This window comes from Phodopus roborovskii, unplaced genomic scaffold, assembly GCF_943737965.1.
Source record: "Phodopus roborovskii unplaced genomic scaffold, PHOROB, whole genome shotgun sequence".
In the NCBI taxonomy this organism is placed as follows: Eukaryota; Metazoa; Chordata; class Mammalia; order Rodentia; family Cricetidae; genus Phodopus; species Phodopus roborovskii.
Window position 1 is genome coordinate 285,499 of NW_026125489.1, and position 20,075 is coordinate 305,573.

Here is a 20,075-nt window from a genome sequence, read left to right on the forward strand (position 1 = left end):
GTGGTGACACAGTAATCGCCTACACTTCAGGGAAAGGACTGGACATTTTTTTCTCATTCAATCAGAATCACTTCAATATGTGGCTCATTCCAGGCCATCAATCATGGTCCTCACAAGAAAGAAATGGAACTCTCAAGTTGAAGCAGTTGAGGATAAGATTATGAAAAGGCCATTAAAGACTGTGGGAAAGTTTATGTGATTGCTGAGGTCATATGATGGAAATTGGACACCCCTTTGCCTGAGTGGTAAGTGCATTTATTAACTGCACACATTCAGATTTTCCTCAGGACAAGAGGCATGAAAAAGCTCCTAGATCTGCACTAAAAAAGCAGTGATCCCAGTCTTACTCTGCTTTTATCTTTTTAAATACATGATGGCTTCTGTTTTGCCCCAAACCAAATCTGAAGCAAAGAGTGAAACTGTCTTTGAGTCAGTATATGAAGACCCAGACCTTCAGGGGAAGGAGCCAGATGGAAAAGTGTAAGAAATATGATGCAGACTGAATGTACATGCCCACCACAAACCACTATGTGATCTATGGTTAATAAAATAGAAGAATATAAAGTGATTTAAGTGATTTTTATTCATGTAGATTTTTCTTTAAAAAAGGAACAGATTCAAGGAATTCAGAATGCAAACTCATAGTGTGAGTTTCATATTTAAACAAGCCATTAAAATAAAATGATCTTAGAATTAAAATTAAAATAAAATTACATAACTATGGACTTTTTTTTTTTGCTCAGAGGCTAAATTAGGCATTAGTTATTTGCTGGTCACCTGTATTTATAGTTTAAATAAAAAATATTCACATGACACCATGGCGCACAAAGCAGAACAGAGGCCTGCTGCAACGTACCCTGATGTAATTGCTCAAATGTTATGGGAGTAATCAACCACTTTTGATTGGATTTAAGGCTTACTCCATGAAATGGACCTTATAATGATCAGTGCTAAAGTGAATAATAAGAATAGATAGGTCACAGGCCAAAGATAAAATCTGCCACTATTATTCTGCTAAATGAATGATAAAATGATTCCTAATGACACATTGCTATACCCATAGATCAGTACTTCGCTAATAAGAGAAGCTTCTTCTTGCAGTACATGGGAACTAACAAACTGGACAATGTGTAGAGAGAGACTATGGAGCATTCAGTCCTAAATGGATGTCTTCATCAAACTCCTTCCCTCAAGGCTCAGAGATCTATGAGAAGAGGAAGTGGAAAGATTGTTAAGAGCCACAGAGGATGGATGACTCCAAGAAAATGGTGTCTTTTAGGCACATATGAACTCACAGAGACTATGGCAGCACACACAAGACCTGTACAGGTTCAAACCAGGTGGTCTCCCAGGACTGAGAGGTGGAGGAAGAGTGTGGTCCCCCAAGTAACCAGGAATCTGTTTGCTACTGACACATGCAAGCAAAGGAAAAATCAGTTTTCTGTAATGAAGTATCACTGACTACATCATACTGCAGGACAGGCTCAATGCTTAGGCATAGTTGGCCAACACAAAAGGAACTTCATGTTTGGGGTATTTATTTTGTTTTGTTATCAGCTTTTTGTTTATTTTTGGTCTAATTGGTACTGTGTTTGAGTTTCATTTTTTTTTTTTTTTTTTTTTTTTTTTCCTTTTTGAAAAGGAGAGAAGAGAAAAACATAGAGTTGAGTAGGTAAGGAGGATCTGGGAGAAGATGGGGAGGGGAAAAGCACTATCAAAATATATTGAAGGGGAAAATGTTTAAATTAAAATAGTAGCAATATTGCAAATGTGATTACTGTGGTAATACTCTAAGATAAATCAAGTGATTAAATTCTACTGAGTCTTTGTTTTTCATAAAAGAAAATAATATAAAACAATATAAATATCTTGACCAAGCAGAGTTACTAAGAGAAGTGACAACTTCTCAGTTTAGTTCTATTCTTGAATTTTAAATCCATTATATTAATGTCATAAATAGCTCCAGTTACATTTTTATTATGACAAAGCTACCATCTAGATTAGCTTGACATTGAAAATAACATTCATTTTCATTAAAGTTAGATAAAATTCTATTGTACCACACCTCTTCATGATCCATTCATTTGTTGACGGATATTTTCACACACAAACATATGGTTGAATCTGGAAGTTACTATATTGAGTGGGGGTAACCCAGACTCAGAAAGATGTATACCACGTGTCTTTGCTCACATATGGATCCTAGATTCTAGATTTTATATGTACATATATATGTGTATTTATGTGAAAATGAGTGTGGTTATGCACCATGAAATTAGAAATGGGACCTTCGGGGAAAATAAAATTTTTAGGGACAGGAGATAATAGAATGAATGTGAAATAAACTGGGAATTGGAGTACTGGGGAAGGAAGGATATAAACATGGATGGGTGTGGAAGAAGGAGGAGACAAAGGTGGGGGAAGATTTACCAAAACAAATTATATATGAAAATTACATCATGAAACGTGTTACCTTATATGCTAACTACAGAAAACATGAGACAAATTTAATTTGTAAACTCAGTACAAACATATATTGGTTTAAATACAAGTGGTATATATTTTTCCCCTCTGCAATTATCACTTAATGTTCATCTTTTTAGTTCAACCAGTAATAACCATCTATCATGCTTTGTCAATTTCCCAAGAAATGTATATTACCACGAAATTGTAAGTTGTGGTGAATATTTTAGTTTTATATTTAACAAAGTATTTACTAATCTTGATAGAGAAGTTGAGATTGGAAATGTATGTTCTTTAAATCTTTCTCTGTCATTTAATTTTTAAAGTACTAAGTGTATTCAAAGGAATTTTACTAAGTTTAGGCAAAATTTGGACACAATGATTTCTATCTATATGCAATTTGTGAACAGAATTTGGATTGTAAGATAAAATTAGTAGTTCATGAACATTTCAAAATGTGTATTTATATCTAATATGGTAAAATGTAGATAGTGTGTGAAAAAAGAATGTACCTAATACATAGCAAAATATATTTGAATGTAATATCTAAAATTTATAATGCACACTCCATATCAAAATAGTATGTTTTATGTATGTATATGTTACATACTGACAACAATAAAATTAATATTTCTGTTGTATGAGAACAAAAATGTTGACTAGTCATGTACCAACTGTATATTTAGAGATTAGGGAGGCGAAAGTATACATATTTTTAGGCCCATAATTCCTAGAATATTACATTGATTTTACTTAATATATATCATTTGAACTGAAACTTCATTTGTCCAGAACAATAATTCTCAACCAGTGGGTTGTGACCCCTTTGGGGATCACATACCAGATACCTTGCATATCAGATATTTACATTATAATTCATAACAGTAGCAAAATTACAGTTAGGAAGTAAAAACAAAATACTTTTAGGGTTGGGGCTCACCAAATAGGAGGAACTGTATTAAAGGATTGCAGCAATAGGAAGGGTGGGAGCCACTGTGTTTGCTTTTGTTTTTCATGCTTTCTTTTCTGTTTACAAGTGTCATCAGTGACCCAAGCTCAGGTGTGCAAGAATAATGGTCTGATACTATTAATGCTTTGACTCCAAAGCATTATATTTTATTACATTTTTCTTTTTCCATTCTTCTCCCACCCACTCCACAGGGAGGGTAGTGCCTTCCAGGAGGAATCAGCAAAATCTGTCAAGTCATTTGGAGTAGGAACTAGGCCCTCCCTCCTGCCTCTAGGTTAAGGGAGTATCCCTCCATGGGGAATGTGCTCCTAAAGTCTTTTTTATGCAGCAGGGATTCATCCTGGTTCCACTGTCAGAGGTCCCTTAGGCTGCCCAGGCCTTCTAACTGAGACCCATGTTCAGGGGGTCTGAGTCAGTCCAATGCTTATACATTACAACCCAATGACAGTTTCTTCCCCCCAATCTCTTCCCTCACCACATCCCCTCTCCCCAGAATCACCCTCTTTCATCTCCCCTCAGATTTTATTTATGCCTAGAATGATTTATCCCATTAGTAAGCACCATGAAAATCGCATTCTGCCCTAGAAAGACTCTCACTAGGAGGGGCTTAAATCTTTACTTATTTTTTTTTCTAATTTTGAAAGTATTTTAAAGTTAATGTATTTAATTAGCTTAGAAAACAGTAGGCATCCCTATGACAATTCCATACACTGATTTTGTTAACCTTCACATCCTTCCCCTCTCTCAATGGCCCCATCCCTGCTTAAACCCTTCCAACTCCAGGATTTCCTCTTCACTTCATTACTATATTACTTCTACTACTTTCCCCACTCTCTCTTAAAGCTCACCCCCACCTTAGGATTCTTTCTAGTTCTCAGCATCTCTAGACATTTAATCCCACATAAATAACACACATGTAAAAATTAGAAGTTAGGATCTGTCATGAGAAAAAATTGTGGTATCTGTCTTTCTGAACCTAAGTTATTGCCCCTGATGGATGAATAGGCTGTTTCCACATTCTTTATACTGTGACTAGAACAGCAACACTTAATTATTTTTAAGTTTCTTGAAATATGTACACTTGAATTTACTGACTAACAATACATTTTATTTAAGTTTTCTGTCTGTATTTTATATAATTATACATATTTAATCCAATTACAAACAAAAAGTAGGACAAGGACTTTTCAATATTCTTTGCCAAGACCCACATAATATATTTTATCATAATGTTCCCTGCTTTCTTTCCAGTTTTTTAAAAATATGTTACTAATGTTGTTACACATATTCTAAAAATAAGTACATTGATGGGCCATTGAGAGGGCTCAGTGGGTAAAGGCTTGTGCTGATAGACCTCATGGTCCAAATTTGATTATGTATATCCACATGCTGGAAGGAGAGAACCAATTCAATTACATCATCCTATGTCAACCACACCACAAAATAAATATAACAAAAATGTGAAAACAAGTACATTGAAACATAGATGACCTTAAGCATGTCACATTGAGGTTTTTTTGTTTGTGTTTTAAATAAAGACATTAACTATATTCACTATACCAACACACCATTTGCTAAGCTAATGCCAGAAGCCAGTTTTCAAACAAATGATTTTTTGGAGAGGAGAGAAAGTCTAAGAGGCCAATTCAAGCTGACTTGATGTGTCCAGTATTAAGGTCTCTGTATCCTCTAACATGAATGAATCCTCGGTGTTCTGTATCCCTCAGGACTTCCATATTATAAAGAATACCAGTAATTTGTCTCTAAGTTTGTTGTTACTTTTCTATGATAACATTATCTTTATAAATTTGTGGTTACAACAGAGCTACAGCTACATCCTTAGTGTATCAACTTTTTGTTCTATTACAGAAAATAACTTGGGTTATTTGGTTGATGTTCTTTCTGGCTGTGAGAGGAACAAAATATCATCAAAATATTTTTTAAATAAAAATTATCTTTTTTCCCTCATTTATTGGAGAATAGAAGTTGTCATCAAAGGAACTTTAGAAGTTCTTTAAAAACTACTTCTAGCTTTTTTTAATGAACAGAGTTAGGAATTATAACCATTTACACATTTGTCACTAGCATGAATAAATAATTGACCCAGCGATTGGTATTGGGGTTCAAGCTGGATATCAGAAAAGTAAAGTAGCCAGCACTAGTTCTCACCTCAATCTCAGGCTGAAAGGGCTAATCTACGATACGAACTCTTCACCAAGCCTCAAACTGTAACCTCTCCTCAGCATGGCTGGAGAATGAAGGCTCCAATTTTCAGTGTGGCTGGAGAATTAAAGAATCCCTCCTACTGAGACCTTGCTTCTATCTTATCTACTCCCCTAATGTTGGGATTGATTAAAGATGGGAGTTATAATTTTTTTGACTGATTCACTCTTATGTAGATCTATATGGTCCTGAACTAAGGGAGATCTGTCTATCCCTTAATCCTGAGTCCTAGGATTAAAGGTGTGTACCACCATCTCCTAGCTTCTGGCTGCTGGGATTAAGGGTGTGTATCACCACTGCCTTATCTCTATAGCTTGAGGCTGACTTTGCTTTTTTGAATTCTCATTCAAGTCTTAATAAATCATAAATAATATATCCTCACATTTGTCTATTTTTATAACTTTTTCTGAAATCTATGAACTCATATGAAAAGTCCATTTTCAATTCTACACTAACTTGTTCTAACCAGGTTCCTTTCTTTCTTGACTATCATGGTGTGAAACCTGGCTTCTAATATCTGTCTATACTAAGCTGGCAGATCCTATGCATAAAGTAGTTCTGGAATTGATTGCTTAAGTAATATCTCTTTACCTTTTCTCCTCTCCAATTAAATTTCCTTATTCATCAAAGAATATTTGGTTTACTTAATGGAATATTATAACTTCAATGTTTTATACTAAAATATATGAATGAATTTATTTTTTGTGAGAAGATAATAGGGAAAAATAAATATAAATTAAGACAAAGGGAAGTTTATAATGAATATTGGAAACCAGTGATACAACAAGAAAAACCTAAAGAAAAAAATAAAAAGTCAAATTTATTTTCCTTTAAAAAATATCCCAATAATAAATTAATAAAATAATAATAACCAGTGATGGTTTTCACAATCTCACTCCTTATGAGGACATAACATATTCAGCATATAAAATATTATAAGATTTCCCAAAGGCGTGTATTGGGGGTCTTTCTTGGTTGTTAAATGATGTGCTACTGGAGAAAGACCTAGTTCTTAATGGCTAGCCCTGTCGATGGATCAATCCCTTAGTGAATCATGATGCGGTGGTATTATTGGAAATGGAAAGTAGAGTCAGGAGGAGGAAGTAGGCTATCTACAGTATGCTTGACAAAAACGCATTTTCTTTCCCGATCCTTCTTCATCTTCCTTTCTGGCCCCGATGAGGTGGGTGACCCAGCTATATCGTCACCATGATCACCCTGTGTGACTTGTTTCAAGCTGTAAACATTGAGGCCATATACTGACAACCCTGAAACTGCAAAAAAAAAAAAAAAAAAAAAATCTTTCCTTAAATTGTATCTGTCTGATAAAAGTCACAGCAACAGAAAGCTAGACAACACAGCTGTTGGCCAAAGCAAACCTAACATAACAAGTTTTGTCAAGAATGCGGTGTTTCACCAAACACAAAAAACAAACAGGCATTTGAAGATACTGGCTGCTAAAGATAACCACCTCTAAAATGAAGCTAGAGTAGCATTCTTAGTAATGATTGAAATAAGAAGAGAAAAGGACACTTCAAAATAAACATAAAGAAAACAAGGCATGAAGAGAAAAATAAAAAGGCCAGAAGAGGACATTAGCTGGTCCCCCTGAGACTGAAGTTGCATATACTTTTGAGCTACCATCTGGGTGCTAGGAACTTTATTAAGGTCCTCAGCAAGAGTAACAAGCCAATGGATCCCCAGACTGACAGCTGAGAAACGGGCATTGTACTGACGCAGACCCCCTGAACGTGAGTCTCAGTAAGAAGGCCTGGACAGTCTAAGGGACCTCTGAGAGTGGAACCAGGATGTATCCCAGGTGCACAAAAGGACTTTGGAAGCACATTCTCCATTGAGGGATACTCCCCTAACCTAGAGGCAAGAGGGAGGGCCTAGTCCCTACTCCAAATGACTTGACAGATTTTGTTGATCCCTCCTGGAAGGCATCACCCTGCTTGTAGAGTGGGGGTTCGGGGGTGGGAATGGGATGGGAGGGTAGAAGAGGGAGAGAGGGAGAAGAAACTGGGATCAATATGTAAAAATAAGAAAAAATTAAAAAAGCATGAAAAAAAAAAACAAGTATTCTTAACTGCTGAGCCATATCTCCTGCCACAGTCAAATCTTAACTATGAAAATACTTTAATCTGAATTAAATTTTACAAAAAAACAAGACAATAAAATTATACATGAAGCTGAAAACAGTACTTAGCTTTTCTTTATACAGATACTGAGGATCCAACCTCAGATCCTCATGTTTATACGACAAACACTTGTTCCCAATCAGAAACCTATTTCTGTAACTGAAAACTTGCTAAGTCATTGTAACATAAACAAAAATATTACATACATCAACATCCATTTAGAATTTGTTTATACCATACACATATTTTGAAGCTGTTTAGAAAAACAAAAATATTTCAAAGACTTTTGATTCTTTAAATGTTGATAATGTAACATTCTGGAGTGGGAATAAAGCTAATACACAATAAGATTAATATAAAACATGAGATTCAAATAATTTAAACTGAGAATTCCAGATATATGCTAGTAATATATATTCTAAGTTTTTAAAACTTAGAGATACAGCATTAAATAAAGTTCTTCACTTAGATGATAGACAATTAAAACTTAAGCAACTGTGTGTGTGTGTGTGTGTGTGTGTGTGAAATCTAGAAGTCACATGTACAAGCACTGCTGCTCCATATGCAATATCAAGCAAGTCCATGTGTTGTACAATGAAGGGCAGTGGCTATCTTGAGCGGCATGGTGAAGGAAGCCTTTCCCTAGGCATGAATATTGGAGATCTGAGTGGCATGAGGACATATGACATCTGAGAAAAGATGGAACAGTGTCAAAAGCTAAACCTAAGGCAAGTTAAATTTGGCATTTGTTAATTCAGAACAACAAAAGTGAAATGAATTAAATAGCACAAAGCACTAAAATGATGCAGAATGTCCTATCCACAGCAGGAGTGATATTACAGCCAAATAAATAGATAGGACTCACAGAAAATGACATTGGCTGAGTACAGAGCTTGCCCTATTTGCACATTTTGCAGATTTGCATCCAAGTTTGGCCAAGAATTAAGTTGCTATGATTAACTAAGACTGACTACATGTTGATAGAGTGTACGTTTTTATTAGGTCGCAGCCACTTTAAGCAGTAAGTTAGGGTGTAATTCACTAAGTACAGAGCAACTCAACAGTAGATGGTGTGACTTTGAGTTAAAAATGAGCTTGGGTGACCAAGAAATAGTAGGATGTGAAATAAAGTTAACATAGTAGCAACAGAAAATTCTAACAGGTAAGAAACAGCTAGGGTCTTGAACTGATCATATGCTCTAACAATGGACTGACTTTTATTTATTTATTTGCTTTTCTTTGGTTGGTTTGTTTTTGGAGAGCGGTCTGAGACAAAGTTCCTCTGTGTAGCCCTGGCTGTTCTGGAACTAGATTTATAGACCAGGCTGATCTGGAGCTCACAAAGTTTCATCCGCCTCTGCCTCCAGAGTGCTGGGATTAAAGGCATATGGCACCACCACCTGGCTGGACTGCCTTTCTTGATCTTACTTTTTAATGTGTGCACATTGGGTCAGAAAGCCAGGCACTACTGGATTCTTTTTTACTTGTTTTTATTTTGGATTATTTTATACATGTGTACAATGCATTATCTCATATATATACTCCCATTACCCTCCTGTGCTCCCTTCAATCCTGCTGATACTGTTCTTTATATATATTTAGCTCCTTCCTATGTGTGTTGCATGTGTGTGTAAGTGCACATGTATGTAGGTCTTGTACAAGTAGTGACCGTTATTGCATCTCAGTGATTGTAATGCCTATGTCTTTTCCAGAAGACAGTGCTTCACAGGAATGCACACCTCCCTCTGGCTCTTGTAGTCTAAAGCAGACACATAAATGGCCAAAATGCTGAGAGTAAGTTAATTGTTTAACATGTGCTCAGCATTAAAAGAGACATCTACACCACCTGCTTCCAGTCCCAAGGAAGAATTCTGGATATTTTAATTGATGAAGTCTGACATTCTTTCATTTCTATTTTCTGAACTTATAAAGGCAACTAACATAAACTTTATTTGAGAGTTGCTAAAACAACAGTTGTCATACACTCCTCATTCTACTTCATTAGTTATATGTGATCAGCATGTCATAAAACTATAATAATATGGCATAAAAATCAAGAGACTAACTGTACTGGAGTGCTTAACTGAAATAAATATTTTGAATGGGTTTCACTAGATCTCAATTGAAAGTCAATTTCCCACACCAGGTTTTCATGTTACCTCCAGTTGTTTCTCTTCTTCTTTACTCTTTTTGACTCAGTTCTTCAGCAATCTTTTCACTTCCAATTTAAGATGCTGACATTTAAATATAATACTTGTATTATATTGTTGAGAATTCCATATGCACATAAGCTGTACTATTTATCTCACACTTCTCCCCAACTCCTTCAGGATTCATACTGACGTTTTTGAAGAATATTTACCGGTTATCCAGTCCTCCAGTGCTGCTTGAGCTTGTGGTTATATTATAGACTAATGGCATGACAAAGTGCATTTGAACAAGTGCAAAGCAAATGTGTTCTAGGCACATAGTACCAAATTGTTCAGGGGCATTTCTGTGCCTTATTACTAATGGCTTAAATTCTACTCCCTGAGTTAAGCTGATGCTTGTCCCTCCTTCCACATGTAAAGTTCCCATCCCCTTTCACAATTGCCAAATACTTGGGAGAGATGATTTAAAGTAATGGAATTTCTGTTCCCTCTCAAATTTCTATTCATATATTTTATATCCTATCTGTAACAATTGTTACAATATTTGCTTCATCTTTGTTTTCAATTTTCTTCTTTCCAATTCATTAATTGAAATTTCACTATAAACTTATCCTTGCTCTATTACATTTTATAGATAATCAATAGGAGTCCGTGCAAGGGCTCAAATGGCCTGTGTGTTATTGTTATCATTATTTTGAGCAACTCTGTCTTTCAAATCATTTCCATTATTTATATCTGGTACTAAAGGATGAGCCAGGGTATTTTCCTCCCTAACTCTGTAAACAACAATGAAACCACACAAGGAGATAACAGTAAGCAAAGTTTACTGATTTGAACCATTGATGGAAAGAACATGTGCCTAAGGATGCAAATCCTGGATCTAAGCAAATAACTCACTGTAAGTGGGCTACTATTTCTCAAATTCTTTTAAAATGCTTCCTCCAAACTTTGGACAATTCTTTGCCTTCCCACATTAATGACTATGAGGAAAACTTATACTTTAGCAATGCTCATGTATGAATTGATGAACATGGAAGTTAATAAAAATTTAGAGTTTTGGATAAACAAGAAGATTATATAATTTTGTGGATGGTGGTTTATACAGTAAGTGGGATGAATACATGTATGCGATTTTTAATTCACTCACATAAATAGCCTGCTTATTAATATTGTTTTTATTTCTGAAGGCCCAGGGATCATTTCCCTATGGCTCTCAGCCTTTATATTCTCTAAGTCAGCTACAAGAGCATCTAAATTGGACCAAAGATAGAAGTGGCTCTGCTTGAGGTAGGAGGGGGTTAGTGATGGCTGAACTTAACTAGTGATTTGATGCCTTTTTATTGTGCCAGCTACTGTTCATCTTTAATGATATAGTTTCCCACACATTTGTTTCATACACCTTTATTGATCTGAACAAGCAGACAAAATATGACTTATAATGACATATGTAGAAAAACTTAAATGATACAATTAGAGCTTAAAATAGTAAAATAGTCTAATTATGCTTTATGTTATGTCATCCTTCCCAAGGAGTCCATTTTATTAGCTTCTTCTTTATGTAACCTAGAACCTTTTCTTTTCATATCCTATCAGGTGACTGCCTTTGTGTTTCACCATGTAAAGAAACAGAAGCAAATGAGTGAGTGTTATAATTCATCATGGACATAATTTTTCTTGTCATAAGTAAATTCTTAGCTATACACTTCTAGAAAAATGTAAAACCCTTCTTTCATGACCCTTTAATTACATATAAAACATTACTTTATGGCCTCCTGGAAAGCAATTATTTCTTGCCAAACAAAATTTGTTGGGTCAAGCTGTATTATTTGGTCACATATATAATTATATATAACATATACAACTATCACTATATAACTATAGATTACCATATACATATCACTAGTTATTTTATGCTGGTAAATATTTGAAATACATATTTTCCTGAAGAAAGATGAGATATTGCTTAATCTAATAGATGATATCACTTGTTAACACAAAAATATTCTCTTGGTGGTACACATCTGTAATCTTGTCACTCAGGATGCAGAGGCAGAAGATTGTCACAAGTTGAAAGGTAGCCAGAGTTACACAGGCCATCTTAAAAGAGCAACGGAAATTGAATTACTCTCACGTTTTAATCTTTCATTCAGTAAAGTCAAGAATTATTTATAAAACACAGCCATCACAAACCAGGAACTCACAGTAGCTGCCTTGTCATAACCTTGTCATAACACAGGAAGTAAGAAGTGACATCAAACTGGACCAGCAATACCAACAAACTTGACAACCAGTTTAACCCTTGGAAGGAGAGAACCAACACCCACAAGTTGTCCTTTGATCTCCACACTTGCACCACAACATATTCTCCATTCCAATGCACATAAAATAAAGAAAGAAAAAGGTAGTAGAAGTGGTTTTTTTTTTAATAAATAGAGCAAGCTCAAAATGTTTGAGCTTCAGCATGCACACTGTTATTTAAAATAAGAGTGTAAAATAATTTTAAAGTGTAAATTAACCAAGAGATTATAATAGCCAAGCTCGGGTTTTGCTATTTACTTTTGAGATTATGATATAATTAAATATTTTCCCCTTTCCTTTTTTGACTCCAAACCCTCCCATTTACTCTTTCCCTTCCTATTTCAAATTCATGGCCTCTTTTTTCACAAATTGTTATTGCATTCATATATGCAATATAACAAGTTCGGCTTTAATATGATAGTTCATGTTTTGGATAATATTTATCTGTGACTGACACATTGATTAAAATGCTAATGTTAAAATAAGCAAAATTATTTTTCTAAAAGTTCATCAGCATGTGAAAAATTCTGTCTTTCACAGTAGGATTTTCATTCAGTCAAAGTATATATTTTGAATGTATTTACACCCTTTCACCTTCCCGAGCCACTTTCCTTTCCCAAATAATCCCCTTCTACTTTTATGTCACATACACTTCATGCATATTTCTTTAGGAATCTATGAAGATGTGACAGGTGCTGATCACTCCAGAGAGGAAAGTAAGAACAAAAAATAAGAAAGGAAGCATAAGCTAGTAAGAAACCATGTGTTGATATAATTTAGAAGAAAAACAGCCAGTCCCTAAGTATGAGGACTTTCATTGTTCTAAAGTAAAATCAGGTCAATACATCAAGGGTCTCATATTGTTCACGTGTAGTTAACTTTCAAAACAAAGTCTAGAAAAATATTAAGCGTTTAAAACATTGGTTTTGGGTTATGGATCTAATTTTATATTGAAACCAAGTTCAACTTCATTTCAACATTTTGCATTGTTATTCTCTATTTTGACTTGCCTAAAGTTAAGGATGGCAAACCACACATCAGTGACAGAGTTCATTCTTCTTGGATTAACAAATGATGTCAACCTTCAAGCTGTGCTTTTTCTCTTTCTGCTCCTAACGTATATCTTAAGTGTCATGGGAAACTCGACCATCATTCTTTTGACCCTGCTGGATTACTGCCTTCAGACACCTATGTATTTTTTCCTCCGAAATTTTGCATTTTTGGAGATATCGTTTACCTCTGTCTTTGTTCCCAAAATGCTAGTCAATATTGGAACTGGAAACAAGAGTATTTCCTTTGCTAGTTGCTTCACACAGTATTTTTTCGCAATCCTTCTTGGAGCAACCGAATTTTATCTCTTAGCAGCTATGTCCTATGACCGCTATGCTGCCATTTGCAGACCCCTGCATTACACAACTGTCATGAGCAAGAGACTTTGTTTTCAACTAGTCTTAAGTTCCTGGTTTTCTGGTTTTATAACTGTTGTTGTGCCACATGCAATGACTCTCCAGTTGCCTTTTTGTGCATCCAACATCATCAATCACTATTGCTGTGACTACACTATATTGCTGCATTTATCCTGCTCAGACACATACTTCATAGAAGTGATCCAGTTCCTCCTGGCTGCCGTGACCCTCATCTTCACCTTGTTGCTGGTGATTCTCTCCTACACAAACATCATCAGGACCATTTTGAGAATCCCGTCTGCTCAACAGAGAAAGAAAGCTTTTTCTACATGTTCCTCTCACATGATAGTGGTCTCACTTTCTTATGGAAGCTGTATTTTCATGTATATAAATCCTTCTGTTAAAGATGCAGCAAATTTTAATAAGAGAGTAGCTGTTTTAAATACCTCTGTTGCTCCTCTGTTAAACCCATTCATCTACACTCTCAGAAACAAGCAAGTGAAAATCGCCTTCAAAGATATGCTAAGCAGGGTGATAAATTTCTCAAAAAAGTGAAACTGTTTGAGGCTTAGTACTAAGATGATAAAAGTTTAGGACATTATAATTGTACATATAAAATGCATCTCCTACACCACTCGTTTATTTAATTAAGTCATTTTTCTTCTGTCAAGATGTGTTCCTATGGGTGCTTTTTCTGTACATATGTGTAGGAGGGATGTAGGTCCTTGTGCTCACACACAAGCACTAGAAAAACCAAGAATATGAAGTACACATGTTCATCTCTTCAAAGCAGAGATATATAACCTGTTTTTTTTTCTTTTTTTGCCCAGGAGGCTGGGGATAGATGTGGTTAATAGCTTGGTGATCTTTAAACATTCTATGGGGCCAAGCCACACTGGCTTTCCCAGACCCTTAACCTTGTGGATGATTTTTTTTTAATCAGTCTATAGTCCTATACTCCCCAGTTTCTTACCATGAGATTATTTTACCTTGAGCCTGTTTCCTTAATCTGTAGAATGTACATGAAAGATGCCACTTGTACTTTCTGAAGAGTTTAAATGTAGTCATGTCTTAAGCTTGTTTGTGTTCAAGGGATTGAGTTAATAATCACAAGGAAACTTTTTTTTCTAACTTGCACTTTGCTTAAATATGACTAAAATAAACCACTTGAGGTCAGACTCTCAAAGATTGTACCAACAGTGGCTACTGAGTCATGTTGAACCAACTGCCTCTTTGTCTCATATGGATTGTTATTCTGCTGGCATTAGTGGCCACAGAGACCCCCACATATATTTCTGCACAATACATTCATGCTTGGTGCACTTTGAGGCCAGAAGAAAACATCAGAGTCCCTGGAACTGGAATAAGAAATAGTTTGTGAAATGTCATGTGGATGCTGGAAATTGAACCCCAGTCTTCTGCAAGAGCAGCTGGTTCTCTTAAATACTGAACCATCTTTTCATCCCAAGATTTCACTTTAAAAGGAAATACTTGAAGTAAGATTTGAATTGAGACATGACTTGTTATTTTAATAAGTCTTGTTCATTGCTCTATGATTGTGAATGTATCTATACTTATAATAATTATTCATATACTAATAAATCTAGGTTGTTAACAATAGCCTAAACAACATGTTGCTGGTTTTATTTTCTATATTAAAATTCAAATTTAAACACAGTTCCACACAAAATCACTTAATAGTACTTAAGTGTGATTTGTAGTTGCACCAAGGATGGTCTAGAGAAGAGAAATTCATGTGTTGTGTTAATACTGATATAAAATGCTAAATGATGATTTATACCCAGCTTATACCCCTTGAGACAATTCATGAAAAATGTGGAGGGATTGTAACAAAGCAGTTAGAAATATGACTTCCAGAAACTTTTTTAGTTGTTGTTCCTGGCCATTGTTTTTATAACATCTAAGAAACTATTACGTGAAATGACTCATGATGTTTTAACTCATGATGTTTTATCACAAGTAAAAGCTGTCATTTTTGAACATCTTTTCCCTACAAGGATATCTAAAAACTAACAGGACAGGTTTACAGCAGGAATGCTAGATGTTTTAATAGTTCATAAATATTTCTACACCAATCTTTTAAATACACACATGAAAAACATAAGCCCTGGAGATGCTAAAAAATAACTCTTATCAAAGTCTATAAACATTGAATATCAATTTGTACATACATTGGATAGTTCAAGGAAGTAATATTCCTATCACATAGGCATGGTGCTCATAGACTTTCCTTTGGGAATGATAGGGCATGCTTTAGGAGATTTATGAGGAAAGCTATGCCATCCTATGTGGATATCTACCCTGTTTTGAAAATTGGTTTGGGTGGTAGTGAATGTTTGACTTCCTTACCAGGTGAATTTATATGCTCCAAACAAACTGGGTGTTATCTGACCCAATTTGACCTTATCATATAGCTGGAATATACACAGCAACACTCATCAAAAGGAAATGAAAGACTGGCCCTGGAGTCGTCTATTAATAAGAATTGCAGTACATATGTATGTGGAAACAACAGTTTCTATGAACAGATACACCAAACTGATTAAAAATCATTTGTCGTATCAGTTACATTAGATTGAGATGAGAAGAGATCTGTATGAGGAAAAATAGGGAGAGGAGAAGATAATTGTACTTGCACAGCTTCTGGGTCCTCAAGGGCAGAGAACAGAATGCTGAAGATACATTGAATTACATGAAAATTCATCAAATAGAATCACTTTATTATTTTTTTTATCTGTCTAAAGATGGAACTAGACTATAGATCTCCAAGTATATGCTTGAGATGTAGATATAGAATTTGACTACCTTGGGTGCCTACATTAGACTTAAGCTTCTAATCTTGTGTAATGTTCAAACATAATTTGACTAGTTATCACTTAGAATTTGGAGAACATTGTGAGTATAAAGGCCAGAGCCATCACATATCTAAATGTTACTGCATATTAGAGGTTCAATAAAGAAGTCCTTAAAAACAATGTTGGAAATAATGAAGATGATTCAGTAGAGAAAAAGTCACTAAATTAATACAAATATTAAAAAGAATAGACCATCTATTAAAAAAGCAAAGAAAGAAAGTTCTAGTCCCTGCTCCTGTGTAGAAAGATTTACTATTTTTATGATATCAGTTCTGCCAAAGCTAATACATAATTTCAAATGATCTCTAATCTTATCATGGTATTTTCAGGGCATTGACAAGCTAACACTAACATTTATATGAAAAGACAGAATACCCAGAATAGCTCACAAAATTGTAAATGTGAAAAAAGTTGGAAGACTCTTAATACTCTACTACAGAACTTGCAAGTATCAGCAACCTGAGGTTTTGCGTATAAACCAATAGAACGTAATAAAAAGTCAGAAATGGATTCCTGCAAACAATTTGATAGTCCTTTGATGGAGGAGCAAAAGCTGTGGGATGGAGCGATGATAGTGTTTTACCAACTGATGTTGAAAAGACTAGTGCTTGTTGGAAGATATGTAGGACCAATGGCAACAGCTCACACTGTTTGGTGGAGTCTCTGGGGCACCTTTTATCGAAAACTTGATGAGAAGTATCCCAATCATGACACTGGCTATTTTATTTGGCAACCTATGTAATCCAACTCCAACTATTCCCTTTTATATGAATGCATATATTCAAACGCCTTTAGGGTTAACCCCCTACCACAAAATCTTCCTCTGCCTTATCTTTCCAAACATCTCCCCACATGAAACTTCCTTCCACTCATGTCTCCTGCATTCTAATATTCCCTATACTTTGAGATCTTTCTTCTTTTTTCCCAGCAATTATCACTTTGCAGTAACTCCAAACTAAACACACAAATCTAAACATTTGAAGCTAAGACTGACATATGAGTGAGGGCAGGAGAGATATGTCTTTCTGTGTCTGGGTCACTTTATTCAATGTTTTCTGGCTCCATCCATTTACCTGGGATGTCATTTTTCTTCACATATTAATAAAAATTGCATTGCATATAGGTGCCACATTTCATCATCCACTTATCAGTTTATAGACATCTAGGCAGTTTTTGTGTTAGCTACTGTGAATAAAGCATTATAAACATTGATGAGCATTTGTCTCTATATTAGGAAATGGGATTCCTTGGGTATAAGCCCAGGAGTGGTGTATAATATAATATTGGAGGTTTATTGAACCTCCAATAATAGATTTATTCTGAAGAACTGCCACACTGATTTCCGTAGTGATTGCATCAGTTTGCTTCCCATGTATGAAAGGATTCCATATTACCCCACATCCTTGCCAGCACTTACCATTCAGTTTTTGAATCTTAGCCATTCTGGATGAGGTAAGATGAAATCTCAAAATAGTTTGAATTTGTATCTGCCTGATTGCAATTGCCCTTGATTATCCACCAGAACTTGAACACCCTATTTCTGAAGATAAAACACACACACACATACACACACATGAGAGAGAGAGAGAGAGAGAGAGAGAGAGAGAGAGAGAGAGAGAGAGAGAGAGAGAGAGAGAGAGAGAGAGGTCACTAGAGATTAGGAAGCTTCTTCCCTGCTGGCTACCTTTTTTTTTTCTTTTTAAGATTATTTATATTTTTTAATTTCATTTTATATTCCAACCACAGTTCTTGCTCCCCTCCTTTCACCCCCTTGCCTGCCACCCAGGACATCCCACATCTACTCCTCTCACAGGGTAAGGGCTCCCATGGGTGGTCAACAAAGCCTGGCCCATTAAGTTGAGTCAGGACCTTCCTGACTGCATTAAGGCTGAGTATGGCATCCCACCAAGGGAATGGAATCTAACAAGCTAGCTAGCTATTTTCTTAGTACTAAAAGGTGCTATTTAAATCTAAATAGTGGAAAGGGGTGTGGAAAGGGGAAGCTATCAACAGTCTTATACAACTGTGATCGCTGTGAGCTACAATGAAGACCAGCATGTCAGGATGCTGACGTGTGCAACAGGGGCACAAATGTTATGTGAATAGCCAATTACTTGCTGTTTGAATTTAAGGTCAATGCACAAGAAAGGATATATGGTTGTTACAGTAAATCAGTGCAAGAATCCAAGATCAGGTTGCTCATGGGTCCCAGGGGTGAGTCTACTGTCACTGTTACCCTAAATAAACATAGTATCAAACCCTCTGCATCCCTCTACCTGTTGATTACTACAGCTCTCAGACCTATCAGAGAAGATTCTTTGTGCAGTGAACAGGTGTACAGTGAACAGGCGAGTTAACACTGGCCAAGTACAGAGTTACTAATGGGTCATCTATGTCAGCTCTCACCCCACACACAAGGCTATAGACTATTGCAGAAGAAGAAACAGGAAGACCAACAGCTGGGGATATGTTGTGGAATATTAATTTAAGGTGTGTTACTTTTCTTTATGCTCTGGAACATTTGTTTAGTGATGCAAAGATGTGTTTGATTAAATAAAATTCACCTGCAGTCAGGAGGCTGGGTCAGCAACTAGCTGACAGGAAGTGGTGAGGAGCCAGGTGGAGAGGGTTTATAATGAGGGACGAGAAAAAAAAAGCTCAAGGGCTTCTTAGGAGAACTTTAAGAGGTGAGCTAGGTGAGCTGTTTGATATTCAGGCTCTGGGAAGCAGGATTCTACCTCAATCTTTGAATCTTAAGTTCTTTAGCTTTAACAGGACAGAAGTTTAAATACACTTTCTTAGTAGCTTTCGGCTCCTGAGGCTTCAGTTCTTGCAGCCCCGCCGCTGCTAGTAGATGAGGAGTGGTAATTGCTGAATAGGATACCATAGCTTAAAAGGCAGCTACAGTCAAAAAAGAAAAACACTATTGCTAGGAGTATTAGCTGGAGTCCTCTTGGTGGATTCTTGGGAGTTACCCTAGCTCCAGATTTCTTCCTAAACCGATAGTGGCTGTCTCTATTAAGATATCTCTTTCATTGCTCTTCCACTGCATCCCTCCATGCACACACACACACCCCCTCGCACTACGTCGACAAGAGGACCGTGATATAAACCTAACACATAGCTAGCTTGTTGGAGCCCACTCCCTAAGGTGTGATGCCATGCTCAGCCCTAACATAAGGGAAAGGGGCCTGGCCCTGCCCCAATCTATTGTGCCAGACTATGTTGACTCCCATGATAGCCCTTAACTATTGGGAGGAGTGGACTGGGGGTTGGGCTGGAGGGAGGTTGGCAGTGGGAAGGAGGATGTATGGGAGGGAGAACTGTGGTTGGAATGTAAAATGAAATTTAAAAAGTAAAACAAAAACAACAGGGATCCTGCGTGGAACCAAACCAGGCCCTCTGCATGTGGACAACCGTTTTGTAGCCTAGTCTTTTTGTGGAACCCTGGCAGTGGGACCAGGATCTCTTCTATCTCCCTAGTGCATGAGCTGGCTTTTTGATGTCCATTCCATATGGTGAGATTCCTTGCTCAGTCTTGATGGTGG

General features: G+C 36.1%; 1 protein-coding gene across 1 annotated transcript; it reads left to right on the top strand.

Annotated features, from left to right (window-relative positions):
• The first annotated feature begins 13,267 nt into the window (after positions 1 to 13,267).
• LOC127215813 (olfactory receptor 2AP1) lies at positions 13,268 to 14,206 on the top strand. Its single transcript, XM_051176307.1, has one exon. It carries the CDS (start codon positions 13,268 to 13,270, stop codon positions 14,204 to 14,206), a length of 939 nt encoding a protein of 312 aa, XP_051032264.1.
• Positions 14,207 to 20,075: the final 5,869 nt, after the last annotated feature.